This window comes from Rattus norvegicus, chromosome 8 (genome assembly GCF_036323735.1).
Source record: "Rattus norvegicus strain BN/NHsdMcwi chromosome 8, GRCr8, whole genome shotgun sequence".
In the NCBI taxonomy this organism is placed as follows: Eukaryota; Metazoa; Chordata; class Mammalia; order Rodentia; family Muridae; genus Rattus; species Rattus norvegicus.
Genome location: NC_086026.1, coordinates 55065832 through 55088008, shown reverse-complemented (window position 1 = coordinate 55088008; position 22177 = coordinate 55065832). Strand labels below are relative to the sequence as shown.

Sequence of the window (22177 nt, the reverse complement as noted above, 5' to 3'; positions counted from 1 at the left end):
AACCTATAGTGTGCATCAGAGGCTAGATTGGTTTCCATCTCTGCTTTCTGGTATGGTAGCCACCAGTAACAGGTGGCATTTGAGTCCTTGAAATGTGGCTAGGCTCCTGAAGGCCTGGTGTTTCTGTTTTATCCTATTTGATTAACTTAAAGTTACATAGCCACATGGAGCTAGTAGCTATTGTATTGGACAGTGTAGCCACATCTTTGATATGGATTAGGGGTACAGTTTAGTTAATAGCATACTTGCCCATCATGCAGGAAGCCCTGGGTTCAATCCCTAGTACAGCATAAACTAGGTATGGTGGTATACAGCTGTAATTACCATGCATGGGTGATGCAGGTGGGAGGATCAGAAGTTCAAGACTATCTTTGGCAACATAATACGATGGAGGCTACTAAGCTATATAAACCTTTTCCAAAAACAATCAAAAACTGCTAATGTTTCTTACGATAAAGTTGGGAATGAAACTTTTGTTGTTCTCAATAGGACAAAATGATGACAGAGAGAACTCTGCTGAAGGAACGTTACCAAGAAGTCCTGGACAAGCAGAGACAGGTGGAGAGTCAGCTCCAAGTGCAATTGAAGCAGCTTCAGCAAAGGAGGGAAGAAGAGATGAAGAATCACCAGGTAGTCTGCAGACACCGACACTGGGCCGGAGCTCGGGTAGAGCGCTTGCCTAGCATGCTCAGCAACCCGGGTTCAATTCCCAGAACCGCGAAAGAGAAAGGAAGGAAGGAAAAGAATTGTAACTCAGATAGGTACTGTGTATCCTCTCTAACATGAAGAGTGTACATTTAAAATTACTTATATATGGCCGTAAGAGTTGGCACATGTTTCCACTCACAGCACTCTGAAGGCAAAGGGAGACGGAGACCTGTGAGTCTGAGCCCAGCCTAGTCAAAGCAGCAAGCTCCAGTCCTTGTGGCATCGCTAGGTCTATGTAGTGAGACTGTATCGCATGAAAGAAAAATAGTCCATCCCTCAGGAAAAAGTGTATGTGTGTATGTGTTTAGACGTGGCACACACACACACACACATTGCTAATGAGTAAAATAACCATCTCTGATCAAACTTTAAATAGTTTTTTTAAAAACAAAGAAAATTGGGGCTGGAGAGATAGCTCAGTGGTTAAGAGCACTGACTACTCTTCCAGAGGTCCTGAGTTCAATTCCCAGCAACCACATGGTGGCTCACAACCATCTGTAATGGGATCTGATGCCCTCTTCTGGTGTGTCTGAAGACAGTTATAGTGTACTCACATACGTACAATAAGTAAATCTTTAAAAATAAAAAAGACCTTAAGTGGCACATTTCTATAATCCAGTGCTCTGATGCAGAGACAGGGAGATCAGGAGTTCAAGGTTATCTTCAGCTACATCATGAATATGAGGCCAGCCTGGGCTACAGGTTGTCTCGGCCACCTTTACATTAGATTGGAAAAGTAGTTTCAAGAAAGTTTTAGTCAGAGCTGGAGAGAAGGCTCAGTGGTTAAGAGCACCGACTGGTTGTCCAGAGGTATTGAGTTCAATTCCCAGTAACTACATGGTGGCTCATAGCAATCTGTAATGGGATCTGGCATATCTGAAGACAGCTACAGTGTACTTGCATACATAAAATAAATAAATAAATCTTAAAAAAAGTTTTAGTCAACCTGATGAACTTTTAACAGAATGGTTAAGTATCCTGGAAATATCCATATGATTTAGTTATGTCTATAGTTATTGACATAACGTAATTATGCTGAATGAAAAAAACAAGATGCAAGATGACTATTAAATGGCCTCTCTAGAAATGGAAAAATGGGCCATGAATATAGCACGAATAATACTTAGAAGTAGTAGCACCACACAGATAACAGTGAACAAAATATGAAAACGTAACTCAAATCCTTTAGCACGGAGATTACCTTTATGCACAGAGAAAAGGGATACTTGTCACAGGTGGTGAACTTTGTATTGTGCAGTCTTATGAATTTACTCATACATGTATTTATTCCTGTTGTTAAATAGTAAGACAGCAAATGTCTTAGGGTTACTGTCACTGTGATGAAACACCTTGACCAAAAGCAAGTTGGGGAGGAAAGGGTTTATTCAATTTACACTTTCAATAAATCTTTTTTTTTCCTTATTTATTTATTATATATAAGTACACTATATATAAGTACACTGTAGCTGTCTTCAGATACACCAGAACAGGGCATCGGATCTCTTTACAGATGGTTGTGAGCCATCATGTGGTTGCTGGGAATTGAACTTAGGACCTCTGGAAGAGCAGTCAGTGCTCTTAACCGCTGAGCCATCTCTCCAGCCCCCAACTTACACTTTCGTATTGCTGTTTGTTCACTCATCATGGGAAGAAGTCAGAACAGGAACTCAAACAGGGCAGGAACCTGGAGGCAGGAACTGCTTACTTTCTTGCCCCACATGGCTTGCTCAGCCTGTTCTTTTCCTCTTCTTCCTCCTCCCCCCCCTTCTTTCTTTCTTTCTTTTTTTTTTTTTTTTTTTTTTTCTTTTTGACAGAGCTTCTCTGTATAGTCCTGGCTATCCTGGAACACACACTATAGACTAGGTTGGCCTCGAACTCACAGAGATCCTCCTGCCTCTGCCTCCTGAATGTTGTGATTGAAGGATATGCCACCACCACTAGGTGATCAGCTTACTTTCTTGCAGCACTTAGAATCACCAGCCCAGGGATGGATGGCACCACTCCCGGGGGCCAGGGCCTTCCCCATTAATCACTAATTACGAATCTGCTTTCCAGGCCTGCCTACAATCTGATGACATTAGCTTGTGTCAAACTGACATCAAACTCTTCAGCACAGCAAACAGAACATTCTACTACAATAACAACAGAACTGTAATAGAACAAGAACATTTTGTTGGGTGTAGCAAACTCTAGCCTGAAGCAAGAACTCCCTTCTCAGTGTCCTTGACTGGTGTTTGTCCAGGTCTTACTGGAGCATAGTAATAGGGAGCATAGTGCCGCACAAGCCACGACAGTTTTCAGTCCCATTGTGTGTGTGTCCATGTGTATACATAACAAGTATGCGTGCAGACATGTGCACATGTGTGTGGACATCAGCAATCAACTTGAGGTATTATTCCTTAGGCACCGTTCACTTTGTGATTTGAGACAGAACCTCTCATTTGGATCCAGAGCTGGACTGGCTTTCCAGCAAGCTCGAGGGATCCCTTGGTTCTGCCTTTCTAGAGCCCGGAGTACAAGGGCATGCCATCACACCCAGTTAGTTTATGGGGTTTCTTTCTTCCCTCCTTCCTTCCTTTCCTCCTCTTCTTCCTCCTCCTCCTCCTCCCCTTCCTCCTCCTCTTCCTTCCCTTCCTCTTCCTCTTCCTCCTCCTTCTTCTTCCTCTTCTTCTTCTCTCTCTCTCTCTTTTTAAAAAAATATTTTATGTATATGAGTACACTAAAGCTGTCTTCAGACACACCAGAAGAATTCATTAGATTTCATTATAGATGGTTGTGAGCCACCATGTGGTTGCTGGGAATTGAACTCAGGACCTCAGGAAGAGCAGTCAGTGTTCTTAACCACTGAGCCATCCCTCCAACCCTGAAACTGATTCTTTTAGTTTTGTTTGATTCCAGTAAGTCAGCATATGGATGTATAATCACTGAAATAAACTTTCAGGCTGGGACTAGTGGCTCAACCACATCTGCTGCTAGGATTCTGAGAGAGGCTGAGTGCAGCAAATTTGAGGCCAGCCTGCCATGCTTACATAGGGATCACAAAGTTAATCTAGGATATATAGTAAAGCCATGTTCAAAATACCAAAACCACCGAGCGTGGAAGTGCATATCTGTTAGTGCAATTTTAAAAGTAATATAATATACCACCAAAATAATGAGACAGAGTCTATAAGATTTATTTAATCGGGCTTTATGGCCCAATAGCTGAGCAGTATTAATCCATTTTAATCTTTTAAACTAATCTGGCTGCTTCCCAATCAAAATTCCTGAGATACTTGCGTTCTAATATTGATCTGGCGCTCTCTGCTTCAAGTGTGTTCTCATGGTGGCTCCTGTCCGAATCTTCTTTCCTATCTCTCCCCCTCCCCTGGCTGGGATCGGAAGACCAGCCCCATTCTCTTCTCTGCTCAGCTATTGGCTGATCAGCTTTTATTGACAAATCAGAGAATAAATGGGGAGCAATGTTTACACAACATTCAGACAAAAATTAGAATAAGCATTGCAGTGCCATGTCTGGATTGCAAGCAGATATGCGGGCAAAGAAATCAGCATTGGATAATAAAGGATAACCTTTACACAGTGCACAGTAACACTATACCCACACATATCTGTAATCCAAGTAAGTAGACCTAGATGTAAGGGATCAGGGTTCAAGACCAGCTTTGTCTACATATTTAGTTTAAGCCCAGCCTAGGTTATGTAAGACCCTATCTCAAAACCAAACCAAACCACAAAACCTGTCTGTCTGGCTGGGTATGTAGCTCAGTAATGGAATGCTTGCTTAATGTGTACCAGGCTCTTGTTCAGAACCCTAGCAATGCTCGCGCGCGCGCACACACACAGACACACACACACACACACACACACACACACACACACACACACACACTTACAGATTGAAACAAAGAAAAACCCAAAACACTTGAAAGCTAACCTTTCTTTCTTTCTTTGTATGACTGTAATTATGTGGGATTTAGGAGATACTAAAGGCCATTCAGGATGTGACCATAAAGCGAGAAGAAACCAAGAAGAAGATAGAGAAAGAAAAGAAGGAGTTCTTGCAGAAGGAGCAGGACCTGAAAGCTGAAATTGAGAAGCTCTGTGAGAAGGGCAGAAGGTAAATGCTTCTGCTACACGTATGATCCTGTGTGCATGTATGTCTGTGTGGGAGGGCCAGCTCCATTGCTTGTATGTGAGAAAGAAACACACGTCAGAATTCCCAGTAACTTAGTATTCTTAGTACCCTACCTGACACAAAAGAAAGAAGCTCAGAGAGTTGATACTGTTCTGAAATGATAAGTAATGGCTGAGGATTGGATCAGTGGTTCCATCCTGGGCTCGGGCCCCAGCACCTCTGCCCCTCAAAAAAGAAGTCACATTGTTAACTAGCTGGGTTTCAAGTATGTTAATAATTTTTATTTATATTTTATAAGCTCTGTGTGTGTGCCTGTCTGTGTGTCTCTGTGTTCTGGGATTACTGCACAGCACCATTGCATGCCGAGTTGTAGGCATCTTGGGGATCCAAAATAAGCTTGTTATGCTCACATGGCAAATATTTCGCTATGAACCTCTCCACAGCTCCAGGACCAAGATTTCTGTTATTCTAAAACCTCGTTCACTTGCTTTATATCCTGAGGGGCATTTTTTTCTCCGTAAACTGAGGTCATGGGAATGTTTTGAATGGTTATGCTGTTTGTGAAAGAATTATCTAGTGATCATGTCCTCTTCTTAATACTGTAATGAGCAAAATGGACCTTGAATTTGGCTGCATTCTCGTTTTCCAAGTTGTTTGAAATCAGGTGCTTGAAAACTCAACTGTGCATTCTGTGATAGTCGTTTAACATTCTTTTTATTTATTGAGAAGGACTTGGGTGTTGTAAATATGTATAATGCTAGGTAAAAAGTAAGTAGCAAGCTCATCACCGATTCATCCCCAAAGTGAGATGCTAACCGTGCACCTCCACGTGCAGAGAAGCATTAGGGAGAGGGTCTGGAAGGCGGACAGTTCCATTGAGAATCTGGTAAGTTGTTAGGACGTGGGTCACACTGATCATTCTCAGTTTTGCAGTCTTCCCAGCAGAGCATTGTCCTTTGCGTTAATAGTGATCAGAGCAGCTGGCAGCCTGCCCATGCAACGCTGACTCTGCCACAGTCTTCACAGCTGATTTGGAGACAGGGAGCACGTGAGATCTTAAAGATCTATAGCTTTGGTCTATAATTTTGTCTAGACCCTGTGACAGATTTCCTTTTGCTGTGTACTCTCTACTCTTTTTTTTAATATTTAAAGATTATATCTATGCATGAATGTATGTATGTATGTATGTATGTATGTATGTATGTATGTATGTATGTATGTATGTATGTCTGTCTTCAGAAGGGTATTGGATCCCATACAGATGGTTGTGAGCTACCGTATGGTTGCTGGGAATTGAACTCAGGACCCTGGAAGAGCAGTCAGTGCTCTTAACTACTGAGCCATCTCTCCAGTCCCTACTCTCCACTCTTTTTTTTTTTTTTTTCTTTTCTTTTTTTCTGGAGCTGGGGACTGAACCCAGGGCCTTGCGCTCACTAGGCAAGCGCTCTACCGCTGAGCTAAATCACCAACCCTACTCTCCACTCTTTATGCACCTCTAATTACCTCCTCTTCTCTCTGAATAGCTACAAGCAATCATTAATGCTCACAGCTTTACTGAAGATTCAGTTTGTTTGTTTATGGTAGGCCATCCATATGTAGCCAAGGCTAACTTGGAACTTACTATCTTTCTGTCCTTACCATTTACTTGGATTACAGTCTTGTTAAATTGGCCTCAAGTTCACTGTGCAGTAGAGACTGACCTTAAGTACTTGGACTTCTGCTTCTCCTAGGTCCTTGGTTACAAGCACGCTCCATCACTTCTTGCCCAGGTTTTGTTTTAATCTTTGTGCATGCATGTATGTGAGTGTAGATCTCAGAAGACAATGTCAGGTGTGTGTACACTGCTGTGCCCAGCTTTTATATGGGTTCTGGGCATTTGAACGCAGATTGTCAGGCTTATGTGGAAAGTGTTTGCCAGTCTCCCTAGGCTGGTTGTGGCTGATTGTGTCCACAGCCTTTTTCTTGCTTGAGTTCTCTGGAGTGAACTTTTTTCATTTCATAGTCCTGGTTTGCCTCAAGCTTTTTTTTTCCAGAGCTGGGGACCGAACCCAGGGCCTTGCGCTTGCTAGGCAAGCGCTCTACCACTGAGCCAAATCCCCAACCCTTGCCTCAAGCTTTTATTGAGTGTTTTCCTTAAGGATTCTTGTCCATGTTGTAGGGAGGGGAATGTCTTGATATAAAGTAAAAGTGGCAAAAATTATAAAATTGGTGACTTTATATGGTCTGAAATTTCAAAGAAGAAGTTGAAGAGATGGCCATAGATTTAGGGAGGAATCAGCTGGCAACAAGTGGGAAAACCTTTGCAAGCGGCAGCCCCAGACCAGGGGTACAATGAGGAGGTGTGTGTTACAGTGGCGGAATGAAGCTGATGAAGGCCATCGTCACCTTTGGGGTTTTCTGTAGAGAGAAAGGTTTTCAGGGAGGAGGGCTGCCAGCCGGTGTGATTTCATCTTAGATAGATCACTTGGCTGGTTGGACATGGGCTCAGGGAGACTTGATGACCAGGCAAGAGCTGCACTGCCTGGCTAACTGGAATCATAGTAGCTGGAGAAACACGGTTTCAGAGGGGTGGGGAAAGCCATGCTTTCATGTTAAAAGTTTGCCACGAGGAGCTGGAGGGATACTTTATACCATATACCAAGTGGTTAAAAACATGTGTTGCTCTCATAGAGGACCAGGTTTATTTCCCAGCACCACATGGTGGCTCACAACCATCCGTAATCTGATACCCTCTTTTGACCTAAGTGTTTGTACACCCATATGATGCACATACTTTCATGCAGGTAAAGCACTTATACACGTTACATAAAATAAGTAAGTCTTTTTTTTTTTTTTCCTTTTTTTCCGGAGCTGGGGACCGAACCCAGGGCCTTGAGCTTGCTAGGCAAGTGCTCTACCACTGAGCTAAATCCCCAACCCCAATAAGTAAGTCTTAAAAAGACTTTTTAAGTTCTCCATGATAAAAATACTGCTGGAGTGTGTGTGTGTGTGTGTGTGTGTGTGTGTGAGAGAGAGAGAGAGAGAGACAGACACAGACAGACAGACAGACAGACAGCCACATGTGTACAGTGTGTAATGTGTACGTGCATGCACAGGAAGAGTTAGTTTCAGGTGTTCCTTCCATTGTTCCCTCACCATACTATCTTCAATTTTTTTATGTGTACGTGTGTATGTCTGTCTACCATGTGTGTGCCTGGTGTCCAAGGAGACCAACAAAGGGTATACAATTCTAGGACTATAGTTACAGATGTCATGTAGGTCCTTGGGTGTGAGGGATCAAACTCAAATCCTCTGGAAGAGCAGCTAGTGCTCCTAACTGTTGAGCCATCCTTCCAGCCTCTTCTACCTTTTATTTATGTTGTTTGTTTATTGAAACAATGTCTTACAGACTATCCAGTTTGAGTCAGCCTGGATTAACGACAAGCTTCATTTTAATTGGAGGTCTGGTCCATTTATAGTCAACGTAGCTGATATCGTTTTACTTAAAAGTGTTCTTCTAAAGAACTGTACAAGTGAAAACTAGCTGAATATTGTTTAGAATTCTATTTTACTTTGACCTTTCTGTGCCAAAGTATCCATTTTTCTAATTCATTGGCAACATGTCATGAAGTAAAACTAAGGGTCATTGCTCATGCTGTGTCAGAAAGACAGTTTTCTTGGATAAAGTTGGCAAGGTTTTATGTGCTGCTTTTCCCTAGTGTAGGCCAATTGTAGGGCTCTCCTCAGCTTTTCATCCTTTGCTTAGCCATCTGATACTGTCTAACATTTGGAAACATCATCTCATAGAATGCCCCTAGTTTTTTAGTTCTTCAAACCAGAGCTTGAAACCCAATCACCGGTAGCCCAGCACAGGCAGAGGGAAGTGTCAGATGTCCTCACCCAGGTCAGGAACAGTACTGTGAATCCCTGTGCCGGTGCACAGTAAGGAGAGGAAGCTGAGCTGGTGGCATGGCACGGCGGGCTGAGTGTTCATGTCTTTCTCTGGGTCACACCAGACTGTCTCAAAAAACCAATGCAAGAGCAAAGCAAAACCCAAACCAAGCCGAGTATATTGTGAAAGGTAGAGAATGAGGGCACAGCCATGTACTTTAAGTGGGTGAGGCTGATGGAGATGAGAGGCTAGGAGAGATGCTCAGACACTTAGGGTCAGGACTTTCTGTATTCTTTTTCTTCTTGACACAATCTTCTATAGCCCAGGCTAGCCTTGAACTCAATATGTAGCTGAGACTGGCATTCCAGGCACGTGTTACTATGCCCTGGGCCTTTATATATTAATAATTAACAAGGACTCTAGATAGATAACATTTGTTTGTTCCTATTTTATCTATCAATATTCACTGAGCCAGAAATTAAGGCAAAAATATATTTATGTGATTTATTTTAAAATAACATAATATTTATATGTTAACATAAATACTGTTTCTTCATGAAAATTGCTTTGCAGTTTAAGTTGCTTTATTTAGAAAAATAACATTGTTTAGATACATCTCTTTAGTTTAAAAAAAAAACTTAGGTTTTTGTAAATTTAATTCATTACAAGTGTTTTTGTTGAAGTCTGGAGAAAGTTGTAGTACATGGGTGAGCTACAAGACCAAGAGGTATTTTATTTTATTTTATTTTATTTTATTTTTTTTTCGGAGCTGGGGACCGAACCCAGGGCCTTGCGGTTGCTAGGCAAGCGCTCTACCTCTGAGCCAAATCCCCAACCCCCCAAGAGGTATTTTAATGGCTGCTACATATGACTGTACATGTTCTTTAATGTGCTAAAGCTTGAATTTGATAATTATGAATTGCTCTATCCAGTGTTAAAATCTGTTAGGGTGGGGGATGGTTGAAATGTGGTGAAGTATGTGTGTATGAAGTATGACGTATACCACTGGGCTGTATTCCCAGCCTAGTTTTGTTACTTTGAGACAAGATCTTTCTGTTGACAAGCCTGGCTTTAAACTTACTCTGTAGTCCAGGCAAAGTTGAGCCTCCAGAGTAGCTGCAGTTATAGCCTTGTACCACAAGGCCTGCTCTTTGAAACAGTCTCACTTTGAATCCCTGCTGACTTGGAGCTTTCTGTGTAGACCAGGCTGACCTCAAACCATGGCATTCCTTCTGCTTCTGCCTCCAGAGTGCTAGGGTATAGGCATGGACCACAGTACCTTAACGCTGGAATGGATTTCTTAGTTAAGGATTAACTTATTTTTGGGTTAATAAATTAAATTCCCAGATCAATAGGGAGAAAAACCAGTTTATTTGTACATGCAATGTACAAATATACAGGAGAGAACTACTAGGACCAGTAACTTAAAGGATTAGAATTTGAGGTTCAGTGTTATCTTCTTAGGCAAAGGTAAGAGGAAAGAAAGATAGTTTTAGGAAAAAAAATGTGTGTGTTTGTGTAGTGTGTGTGTGTGTAGTGTGTGTGTGTGTGTGTGTGTGTGTGTGTGTGAGAGAGAGAGAGAGAGAGAGAGAGAGAGAGAGAGAGAGAGAGAGAGAGAGGAGAGACAAAGAGACCGAGATACCGCAGATGTCATCTGCAGGAACACCATCTACCTCCTATAAGAGAGGGTCTCTTTGGTTTGGCCTGGAGTTCACCATTTAGGCTAGACTGGAAATCTATTGCCTTCCCTACCCAGTGCTAGGAGTACAAGTTTCTATTCCAACCGTGGCTGTCCTGAACTTGCTTTATAGACCAGGCTGCTTCCCTAGTGCTAGGATTAAAGGTGTACACCATGATCAGCATTTTTATGTGGGTTCTGCTGATTAATGTCAGGACTTTGAGCTTTCTCGGAGGAAGGGTACTTACTTTCTAGCTGAGTCATCCCCCATTCTAGACATGACTCCCTAGAGAGGGGTGAAGACAAGCTCTTAGAGAGTGGTTCGTGGAAATAAAAAGGAGCCTTCAGTAGATGAGAATGTCTTTGGGCCAGGGAGGTGATTTAGTCTGTAAATGCAAGAATACATGAGGACCTGAGTTGAGACTGTCAGCAACTACTCAATGCCAGGGATGGCAGCACATATCTGTAACCCTAGCACTGGGGGATAGGGTCAGTGAGACAAGAAGATCCCTGAAGCTCACTGGCCAGCCAGTCTAACAGAGTTGATAAGCTCTAGGTCCATGAGAGACCCTGTCTGAAAAACGTAAGCTAGAAGCCTGGGAAGCTAGCTCAGTGTTTCCTGTGCAAACACAGGACCTGAGTTTGTATCCCCAGCACTCATGTGAAAACCCTGCCTTGGCCTTTAATATCTGTAACACCGCCTTCAGCCCCCCACACTGGGGGAGCAGAGAGAGGGGCAGATCCCTGGAGTTTGCCAGCTAGCTGGCCTAACTAGTGTTTGAGCTGTAGGTTCAGTGGAGAGATCCTGTTTCAAAAAATGATATAGAGAGAGGTAGAGGAAGGCACCTGCCCTCTCCCTCTGGCTTCCACATGTACTGGATGGGCCATTAACTCTCCTAAAGAAGAGGCTCGTGGAGCTGGAGACATGGCTCAGAGGTTAAGAGCACTGACTGTTCTTCCAGAGGGTCCTGAGTTCAATTCCCAGCAACCACATGGTGGCTCACAACCATCTGTAATGGGATGCAGTGCCCTCTTCTGGTGTGTCTGAAGATAGCTACAGTGTACTCACATTAAATAAATTAAATACATTAAAAAAAAAAAAAAAGAAGAAGAGGCTTGTTACCCTCCTTGTGGGAGGAGATCCACCGTGAGCAGCTTATGAAGCTCTGCTCTCTACGGGTTGCTGCTTTAGCTCTCGTAAGGGAAATTTCAAGAGCTTCCCCACCACCTTATAGCTATGAAATCTCAATGGCTCTTAAAATTATCTTTGTATTATTGAATGGGACCATAGTTGATTTGAGAACACACTACATAATTTGTTAAATATTGCCCCAACCTTGTGTAGATCTTCAGAGCGTTGATAGAGTTTTTATACAAAAATTTAAAATCTCAGGCTGGAATGATAGTTCAGCAGTTAAGACTACTTGCTGCTCTACAGGGACCCAGGTTCAATTCCTAGCTTCTACATAGAGTTGTTCTTGACTGCTTGTAGCTCCATCTCCCAGGCCTCCATGGACATCTTCAGACATGTGACATATACATTCACATAGATAGAGCTTAAAGAACTAACAGACCCTTCACCAAAAAAGAAAATGGCTAAAATCAGAAGAATACTAAAGCATATATCCTATTAGTCACAAAAGTGAGGGTACCGGCACGTGTTATGTGTTCTCAGGAAAACTCCAGTGTCAGCTCATCAAAGAATGGAAGTGAAAAGGTAAATAAATACCCTTTTAGCTGTCTGCTCTGTCTTGTCCATCTGACCCCTTTATTTCTTATTTATTTTTGGATTTTCGAGGCACAGTTTCTCTTTGAGCCCTGGCTGTCCTTGAATGGATGTTTTAACATCCAAATGATAATGTCCTGTTCTGTAGACCAGACTGGCCTCAAACTGGAGAACTGCCTGCCTCTGTCTCCCAGTGCTGGGATTACCGGTGTGCCCTACCACCACCTGGCTTGCATGCTTGTTTCTTTCTCCCCCTTCTCCTTTCCCCTCCCTTTCTCCCTCCCTTTCCCCCGTTCTTTGTTTCTTTTCTTTCAAGCTGACAAACTTAAGTTTCAGGCTCTGTGGAGTGGCCTTTAATGTATTTGGGGACCCTGCCAACCCTTTGAAAAGTGCAGCCCCACCTCTGTGCTCATCGCCTACTTCCATTCTACTGGGATTCTGGGCCCTTGTCCCTTGCCCACATAGTTCTTGTTCCTTTGCTCACCAAGAAAACTACTAGAAAAGCGTCTGGGTTATAGCTATACGTTTTTAAATGTCTAGCACATCGAGGCTACTCTTAAAGATGTTGAATCAATGAGGAATCATCCCAGTAATGTTTTTCTATATCTAATCATTCTGTGTATGGTTGCCTTCTTTTGAGAAACTGGTTTCAAGCCCAGCTTGGTAGTTTTAGCCTATATTCTTGGTACTTAGGAGGTAGAGGCCAGATGATCTGGACTTCAAGGTCAGCTTCCAATACAAAATGAATTTGAGACAAGCCAGAACTACACGAGATCTGTGTCAAGCACCCACACACACCAAAAAGAAAGGGAAAGATTTTATAAAAAGTTGTCTTAAGATTTATTTATTTTATGCATATGGGTATAACATAGCTGTCTTCAGACACACCAGAAGAGGGCATTACATTCCACTACAGATGGTTGTAAGCCACCATGTGGTTGCTGGGATTTGAACTCAGGACCTCTGGAAGAGCAGTCAGTGCTCTTAACCTCTGAGCCATCTCTCCAGCCCCAAAAGTTGTCTTAAGATCAGGAAATATACCTTTGATTTAGCTCTCCTCTGGTCTTAGTTCCACTTTGCTTCCCTGCCCTTATCTAGAGTGTATGGTAATTCTGCAGAGAGTTCTTAGGTTGAGGACTCAGAGATCCTATTGTTAGCTGTACCTCTAATAGTCAGAGGTATTTCATGGGGCACTTGACATTTGCTCCTTTATTCCAAGGAAGTATTCTTACAGCCACTTATCAGAGGGAAAACAATGTTTAGTTTTGTTTTCGAGTCAGTCTCATTATGTAGCCCTGGCTATATAGACTAAGCTGACCGCAAATTCACAGAGATCTCCTATGTCTGCCTTTCAAGTACTGGGATTAAAGGTATGTGCTATTGTGCCTAGCTGATATGTTGATATATTTGTATTTTAGTTTCTCTGAGGAAAGTTGTTTTAACATCCAAATGATAATTGGCATTTATAAAGCTCTTACTATTAGTTAGTGACCATCTTAGGCATTTTACTTATGCTAACTAATTTAGTCTACACAGTGATGAAAGTTGATTCCTGTGTTCTCCCCACTTCATACTCTATGGAATCAAGGCAGAGAAAAACTCACTGGCCAAGTAGTGCAGAGTAGTGAGGCTGGGAGTGGAGCTCCACTGACCTCAGTTCCAGAGCCTGTGGCTTGCCTGGCTTACCTCCTCTCATGTCTACTGCATCACTTTTGCCATTAACTTGTGTTAGTCACACAGAGATGCTTGTTATGGCGTTATTTACAATTGTAAAATTGAAGATAACAAGAGGGGTTGGGGATTTAGCACTGATTGCTCTTCCAGAGGACCAACATGGCTACTCACAACAACAACAACAACAACAGCAGCAACAACAACCAGTCCGTTACTCCAGTCCCAGATAATCCAGCACCCTCTTCTGGCCTCTAAAGATACTTAATGCACATGTTACATAGGCATACATATAGGCAAAACACTCGTACACACATGTATGCACACACCCACAGAAAAGATTATAGTTCCCGGGGTTGGGGATTTAGCTCAGTGGTAGAGCGCTTACCTAGGAAGCGCAAGGCCCTGGGTTCGGTCCCCAGCTCCGAAAAAAAAAAAAAAAAAAAAAAAGATTATAGTTCCCATAGTCATCCAGATTTAAAAAACGTAACAAGGAAAATCTTAAGTTGGTAATGGTAGACCTGCGCAGTGGACAGCAGTTTCTGTCTTTTTGTAAAAAACATTTTTAGATTTAATATTGTTTATGTGTATGAGTATTTTGCTTACATGTATATCTGTGTACCACAAGCGTACTTGGTACTCATGGAGGTCAGAAGAGGGCATCAGATCCTCTAGAACTAGACTTGTGGATGATTGTGAACCACCGTGTGGGTGTTGGGACCTGAACCTGGGTCCTCTGCAAGAGCATCCAGTGCTTTCAACTACTGAGTCGTCTCAACCACAAGTTTTGTTTTGTTTGGTTGTGTGTGTGTGTGTGTGTGTGTGTGTGTGTGTGTGTGTGTGTGTGCGTGTGTATGCTTATTACATATCTTATATATTATATACACATACACACACATATAGGGGGCTCTTTTTAGTGTTTAAACATCTTAGTGTCTGTGTGCGTGTGTTTATGCCACTGCAAGGATGTGGAGGTCAGAGAATTTACAGTCTTGGCTCTTGCCTTCCTTGTTTGAGACAGGGCCTCTTTGTTGTTTTTGCCAGCTAGCCTGTAAGCTTCAGGTGCTCCTTCCCATCCCTCTGTAAGAGTGATGTGATTACAGATGCACACTACTGCCTGCTGCCCTGACTTTACCTAAATTCTGGCATTTTAATTTTCATGCTTAGATGGCAAGTGCTTTACCTCCTGAGCCATCTCCCTGGCCTCCCCAGCCCTTGTTTTGCCTTTTGAGACAAGGTCTTACATTGTAGCTCAGGCTAGCCATAGAACACAGTAGTCCAAACTAGTGCCAAGCTCACGGAAACCCTCCTACCTCAACTTCTCCAGTATTGGGGTTATAGATGTGACCCACCCATTCCTGACTGTAATAGTTGACCTTTTTATATGTAGTATGCTTATGAGAAGTTGAGCTTAAAATTCAAACTTAACTAAAAGATAAGATTTTGGGGGCTGGAGAGATGGCTCAGTAGTTAAGAGCACTTGCTATTCTCAAAGAATACGGGTTCTGTTTCCAGCACCACCAGGGTACCTAACAGTGGTTTGTAACTGCGATTCCAGCGAGTCTGATACCCTCTTCTGGCCTTCCTGGACACTATAAGAATGTAGTGCTCAGACATTCATGCATCTCTCTTAGTATGTAACTCTTCCCAAACTATGTTCTTTTACCTTTTTAAAATGTGTTGAAGAAAACGTAAAACATGTTCATCCCATTATTTCCGTGCTTTTAGCTCTCAGTTCATATGAGAAAATCATCCTGGTCTATTCCACAATGGCTTCTGTAGTCCTGAGCAAGAGAGCCAGCTGTCCCAGTTTAACACAGAAAGACCCATCTCCTAGGAGATATTTCAGTGCCAGGCAAGCCAGAACAGGTCACCTTGATCCTGAAAGTGACTGTCACCAACCCTGGGGGTAGTTGTTGGGGTAGGAAGCGTTTTAAAATGGAAGAAATGTCAAAATGAGAAGTGCTAGGTATGATGAAAGTAATTTTCTTTTTCCAAATAGAATCTCACTCTGTAGCCCAAGCTGGCCTAAAACATAGTCATGTAACCTAGATGGTCCTTAAATTTGTGACAATCCTCTTGTCTTAAAGCACACAATACTGGAATTATTACCAAAATCCTTAACCACCTGCCACACCCAGTTCACATTTTCCTTTGGAAGGATTTTCTGTAGTTGCAGCAGTTACGGAAATGCAGAGGTCGGTGAGCTGGCTAGTGATGAGTGCCATGTTGATTGTATGTTAGAGGTGAGCACTAACCGACCCAGCGTTTGCATCTGTGTTCTTCACTGTCCACATGGAAAGACACACTGAGAGGTAAAAGGAACACCATAAAGGTTTTGAGTCCTTTGAAAACATGGAACATTGTGCCTCATAAGGGACTTTGTTTCTTTGAAACAGAGTCTCACATTGTAATCTAGGCTGGTCTAAAACTCAAAGCAATCCACCTGCCTTAACCTTCCAGACTAGGATTATAGGCATGAGCTAGTATGTCCAGCTAGGTTTGGGCTCGAAGAGATATCCTTTCCTGCACTAGGTAACTATTTGAGCATGTGGGAAAGTGTTAGAGCTGTTAGAATTGAGACCGTTCTACACATCATTTGTCTCTCTCTCTCTCTCTGGAGTGAGGCCTGGGAGCGAGGCCTCACAGCAGTCTTTCAGCACATCCTGGTGTTTGCCTCTTACCTTGCTGTTGCTCAGTAAGCCTCATTTCCTTTCTTAACTTTGTTCCTGGCTTCTCACTGTACAGAGAAGTGTGGGAAATGGAACTGGATAGACTCAAGAACCAAGATGGTGAAATCAATCGGAATATTATGGAAGAGACAGAGCGGGCCTGGAAGGCAGAGGTAAGAAGAAACAATGTCTTCAGAGCCTGCATTCTATGCTCCTAGGTGCTGTACAGTTTTGGTAGTAGAGCATTAGAAGCCTGGAGACACTTGTTCTAACTACACTAGTTTGTGATTGTAAAACTAACAAGTTCTCCCTCTCTCCCCCACTCCAACACCCCTCCCCTCTCTCTGGGGTGTGTATGTTCCTTAGATCCTGTCACTAGAAAGCCGGAAGGAATTGCTGGTGTTGAAACTGGAAGAAGCAGAAAAAGAAGCAGAACTTCATCTGACTTACCTCAAGTAAGTGTCTCCCTCTAAGGCCCAGGTCAGCAGGCATGGCTTGCATCTGTCCTCACCAGACTCTTAGGGCCTTATCTGTGTATACCTGTAACTGCTCAAGGATTTCTCTCCTGTGTTCTTCCTACACCTGTTTGCTGTTTCCTCTTCTTATAGCTTTATGCTTTTCATTGATGACTTTCTGTGTGAGTAGATACTATCTGCTCAACCATCCAAGTATATACAAGGCTTTGGAGCTTTGTTCCTTCCATGGCCATTTCTCCTCTGCCCCAGGGTTTGGAGGATCCATGTAGCATTTTCAGGCAGGCAAGAAAGAACCCTCTTGGGTTGGGGATTTGGCTCAGTGGCAGAGCGCTTGCCTAGGAAGCGCAAGGCCCTGTGTTCGGTCCCCAGCTCCGAAAAAAAGAACCAAAAAAGAAAGAACCCTCTTTGTGGGATGATGTCATGAACCAGGCATGGGGTATCTTTCCTATAATCCCAGTACTTGGGAGTCTGAGGCAGGAGGATTGAAAGTTCCAGGCCGAGATGGTCTCAGTGGTATCAGTGTCTCAGACAGAAAGGTGGTATCATATATGTGAAGCAGATGACTTAGAATCTTGGGTTCCCTAGCATTTGCTCCAACCTCTTTTTTCAAGGACCATTACCCAACAACTGTGTATCAGCATAGACCTGGGATTTAGGGCAAAAACCCAGGCCCTGGCCGCCCTGCCAGGCTGTGCTCACTCACTCATCCCAGTCCACCAGTTAAGAGATGAGTGACGGGAGAATAATAAGGAGACTCAGACATGCCATACCTGCCTCTGGAATCCCAGCGTGGGCTTTAGGTTCCGCTGCTTATATCGGGACTGTTTACTCACAGGTATGTGTGTGTGTTTGGTGTCATCACGAGAGGGGATTAGTCTGGTCCCTACAAGATGACCACTTCTACCTAGGGTGCAGGCTAGCTAACCCTTACGGATGATTGCCCTCATGGCGGGGGGGGGCGGGCCTCTTTCCTTCGACCCTGGTGACTGCCACTTTAGAAGAGTTGCTTCTGGACCATCATCATCATCAGGAGAGGGTATTATATATTAGATGCTTGCTGATAAGTGACACCAGTGAGCTAAGTGACATGCCTATGCAGAGGCAAGCACACTGGGACACAAAGGAGACACAAAATGAAGGCAGAAATGCTGAGCTGTCATCTTTTAGTTACCGTAAGAGACCAACTATAGCAGCAATGCTTTTTGGCCCAAACTATTTCTAAACCTATATTTTCCATAAATCAAGAATTGATTGTCAGTCAGGTGGTGGTAGCAGTGAACAGCTTTAATCCCAGCATTGGGGAGGCATAGCTCTGTGAATTCAAGGCTAGCCTGGTCTACAAAGCAAGTTCCAGGACAGTTAAGTCTACACAGAGAGATCCTGTTTCGAAAAACAAACAGAAAAAGGATTATTTGATTGTTGTTTTGTTTTCTGAATTCTATGAATTCTTTGTCTTTTGAAAGGTCAACTCCTCCAACACTAGAGACAGTTCGTTCCAAGCAAGAGTGGGAGACAAGACTGAATGGAGTTCGGATAATGAAAAAGAATGTTCGGGTAAGTGTAGTTAACAGTGGTGATTCACTAAGCCCCAGTTCATGCTTAACCTCTCCTAATAGCAGGTCGGTAGGTAGCCTTTTGCACTGCTGCACAGAGCTGCTCCACTCTCTTGTGTTCCTCAGAGTGGCAGCAGTATACTTTCTTCCGAGGTCCACTCAGCCTAGCGGTAGAAGACAGTCTTTTCTCTTCCTTTTGTCCCAGGACCAGTTTAATAGTCACATCCAGCTAGTGAGGAATGGAGCCAAGCTGAGCAGCCTTCCTCAGATCCCTACCCCAACTTTGCCTCCACCACCCTCAGAGGTAAGAGTGCTGGCTCCGAGGAGTCCCTCCTGTGTGTGTTGTTGGCCGAATCACTGTTGTCTGCTTGTTCTTTTCATGAAGACATTGGGACCATCCGTATTTAGTGCCAGAGTGGAAAAGTTGCTCATTGATTTTTGCAGTTTTCTCTCTTTAAAAAACATTGTTTTGTTGTTGTTTTTGTTTTGATTTGCTGTGTAGTTTTGGCTGTCCTGGAACTGTGTAGACCAGGCTGGCCTTGAACTTACAGAGATTTGCTTGCCTTTGCTCCCTGAATGCTGAGATTAAAGGCTACACCACCACCACCACCCAGCTCTTAAAATTTTTTTTGTATGTGTCTGTGTATAATGTATGTGTGAGTGCATGCTTGTATATCTGTGCACACATGTTGTGTGTGTGTATGTATGTATATGTTCGTGTATGTTCCCCTACATTTTGGCCAGAGATCAACTTTGGGTTACTTTCTACCTTTTAGGGTTTGTTTGTTTGCTTGTTTGAGACAGGGTCTTACTCAGTATGAGTAACTCATTATATAGACCAGGCTGGCCTCAGATTCACAGAGATCCCTCTGCCTCTGCTTTCTGAGTGCTGGAATTAAAGATATGCATTACCACACCTAGCCTGTCTACCTTACCTTTTGAGGCAGTCTCCAGAGCTCAGGGATTGGCTAAACTGGCTAGTCACTGTAGGGATCTGCTTGTCTCTGCCCCTATAGCTGTTTGCGTTACAGATATATGCCCCACTGTAGACTTTTATGTAGATGTTGGGATGTGAACTCAAGCCCTTATGCTTGCAAGGCAGGTACTTTACCAACTGATCCATCTCCTTATCCTTCGCTCCAATTCCTAATCTTTTCTCCCCATCTCTTTTGTCCTCTACCTCTTCCCGTTTGCAGGCAGATTTCATGCTTCAAGTATTTCAGCCCAGTCCCTCTCTGACCCCTCGGATGCCCTTCTCTATTGGGCAGGTCACTATGCCTATGGTTATGCCCAGTGCGGATCCTCGCTCTTTGTCTTTTCCAATCTTGAACCCTGCCCTTTCCCAGTCCAACCAACCTTCCCCACCTCTTCCTGGCTCACATGGGAGAAATAGCCCTGGCTTGGGTTCCCTGGTCAGCCCTCATGGTCCACACATGCCTCCTGCTGCCTCCATCCCGCCTCCCCCAGGCTTGGGCGGTATTAAAGCTTCTACTGAAACTCCCCGGCCCCAACCAGTGGACAAACTGGAGAAGATCCTGGAGAAGCTGCTGACTCGGTTCCCACAGTGCAATAAGTAAGTGCCATTCAGGATCAGTCCAGGTATCTATCAGAGCAGTGCTTCTGGTCTGAGATAAGGAGGCTATGGTGAATGTTCCCATGAAAACTAGTGTTCTTTCCCTCAACATTGTTTTTTCTCAGGGCCCAGATGACCAACATTCTTCAGCAAATCAAGACAGCACGTACCACCATGGCGGGCCTGACCATGGAGGAACTAATCCAACTGGTAGCTGCACGACTGGCAGAGCATGAACGGGTGGCATCAAGCACTCAGGTAAGAGGAGCCTCAGGGAGAGAACTTAGGCCTGCCAAGAGGTTGAGAAAGAAGCCAACCAGAAGAACTGGAAGTGAGGCGATCAGAGCAAAGAGTATCTGCTCTGTTTTTTCATCATTAAAAGTGAATTTATTTCTTTTTGTGCTTTCTTTTTTTTTTATTAAATGTATTTTTTCATGTGTGTGTGTGTGTGTGTGTGTGTGTGTGTGTGTGTGTGTATGGTGTGTGTCTGTGTGAGTGAGTGTGTGTGTGTGTCTGTGTGAGTATGTGTGTGTGTGGTGTGTGTGAGTGAATGTGTGCATGTGTGTGTCTGTGAGTGAGTGTGTGTGTCTGTGTGAGTGAGTGTGTGTGTGAGTGTGTGTGGTGTGTGTGTCTGTGTGAGTGAGTGTGTGTGAGTGTGTGTGGTGTGTATGTCTGTGTGAGTGAGTGTGTGTGTGAGTGTGTGTGATGTGTGTGTGTCTGTGTGAGTAAGTGTGTGTGTGTGAGTGTGTGTGTGGTGTGTGAGTGTGTGTGTCTGTGAGTGTGTGTGTGTGTGTCTGTGTGAGTGAGTGTGTGTGTGTGTGTCTGTGTGTGGTCAAAGTTGGTGGACAACTTCTGGGAGTCCATTTTCTTCTACCTTGTGAGTTCTAGGAATTGAACTCAGGTCATCAGGCTTACGTGCAAGCACCTTTACCCACTGAGCCATCCTGCTGGCCCCAGGTTTTTTTTTTGTTTTTGTTTTTGTTTTTTTTTTTGATACATGCTCTATTGCTCAGACTCTCTTCCCTCACTTTGAAATTATTTCTACCCACAGCCACTTGGTCGGATCCGGGCTTTGTACCCTGCTCCTCTGGCCCAAATCAGTACCCCAATGTTCTTGCCTTCTGCCCAAGTTTCATACCCTGGAAGGTCTTCACATGTAAGACTCTTTTCTTTTAACACTGGGATGTGGAGAAGCACAGGGTGAGGAGGGAGTGGGTTACAGGTAAGACTGCTAGAGGAAACCATTATCTCCACAGCAGGGTTGTTTGCAGCCCGACAGGGGACATGCTGCAAGTACTTTAGGCAAGAATCAGGGCTTGCATTTCTTTTGCTGAAGAAGAAACCGATGGAGGATGGAGTCGTGGGCATAGCAGGCAAGGTGACCCGGAAGTTGACTAGTTGTGACCAGCCTTCTTGTCCTACAGGCTCCGCCCACTTGTAAGCTGTGTCTGATGTGTCAGAAACTTGTCCAGCCCAGTGAGCTGCATCCGATGGCCTGCACCCACGCGCTGCACAAGGAGGTAGGTATTGTATATCATTTTGGGCTCTGCTCTGACAGCTGAGATAATTTTTCTTGAATATTTTACTAGGTTGATCCTCATCACTGGTATTTAGTCATAAAGTTTCAGTCACCTGTGGCCTCACCATCAGCAGAGCCCAGAGTCTGCAGCTCATAGGTTTCCACCCCATTCTCTACAGGTGACTCCTCAGAAGCTTCCCCTTAAACACTGACAGCTTATTTTCTTGGATCTGCCTGCTTGAGCTGGGAGGAGTGATAGGGCCTGAATAGGAGATTAGTAAGGGCACTACCGGAATAGTCTGAAGGCCTGCTGTCTTCACAGACTCACAGTAGCCCCTGCAGCAGCAGGTGACTCCTTCTTAACCATTTTATTTCGTTCATTTTATTTTTCCAAGTAGAAACTGGGTTAACAATTAAATTCTTTCAACTCCTTATGTAGGTAAGACTCACCTTGAACTTTTTTAACCTTGAACTTCTGATCCTCTTGCCCCACCTCCCATGTGCTAAGTTTATAGGTGTGTGTCGCCACACCTGGATTATGTGGTGCTGTGGATCCAGCTGCACACTAGGCAAGCACTCAGAGCTACATCTCTAG

The 22177-nt window shown here is 43.7% G+C and overlaps 1 protein-coding gene across 18 annotated transcripts in view; it reads left to right on the top strand.

Moving 5' to 3' along the window:
- Positions 1–22177, top strand: part of Rnf214 (ring finger protein 214) — a 41320-nt gene that overhangs the window by 10745 nt on the left and 8398 nt on the right. For 10 of the 18 annotated variants that reach the window (XM_063266391.1, XM_008766184.4, XM_008766187.4 and 7 more), the window contains 10 exons: positions 490–630; positions 4686–4825; positions 16538–16634; positions 16828–16916; positions 18401–18491; positions 18696–18794; positions 19687–20063; positions 20189–20321; positions 21115–21219; positions 21488–21583. In XM_063266391.1, the coding sequence (XP_063122461.1) occupies positions 490–630; positions 4686–4825; positions 16538–16634; positions 16828–16916; positions 18401–18491; positions 18696–18794; positions 19687–20063; positions 20189–20321; positions 21115–21219; positions 21488–21583 (1368 nt within the window). The remainder of the gene's footprint in view (positions 1–489; positions 631–4685; positions 4826–16537; positions 16635–16827; positions 16917–18400; positions 18492–18695; positions 18795–19686; positions 20064–20188; positions 20322–21114; positions 21220–21487; positions 21584–22177) is intronic. The other 8 variants (XM_063266393.1, XM_063266386.1, XM_017596024.3 and 5 more) reach the window with 1 other exon arrangement.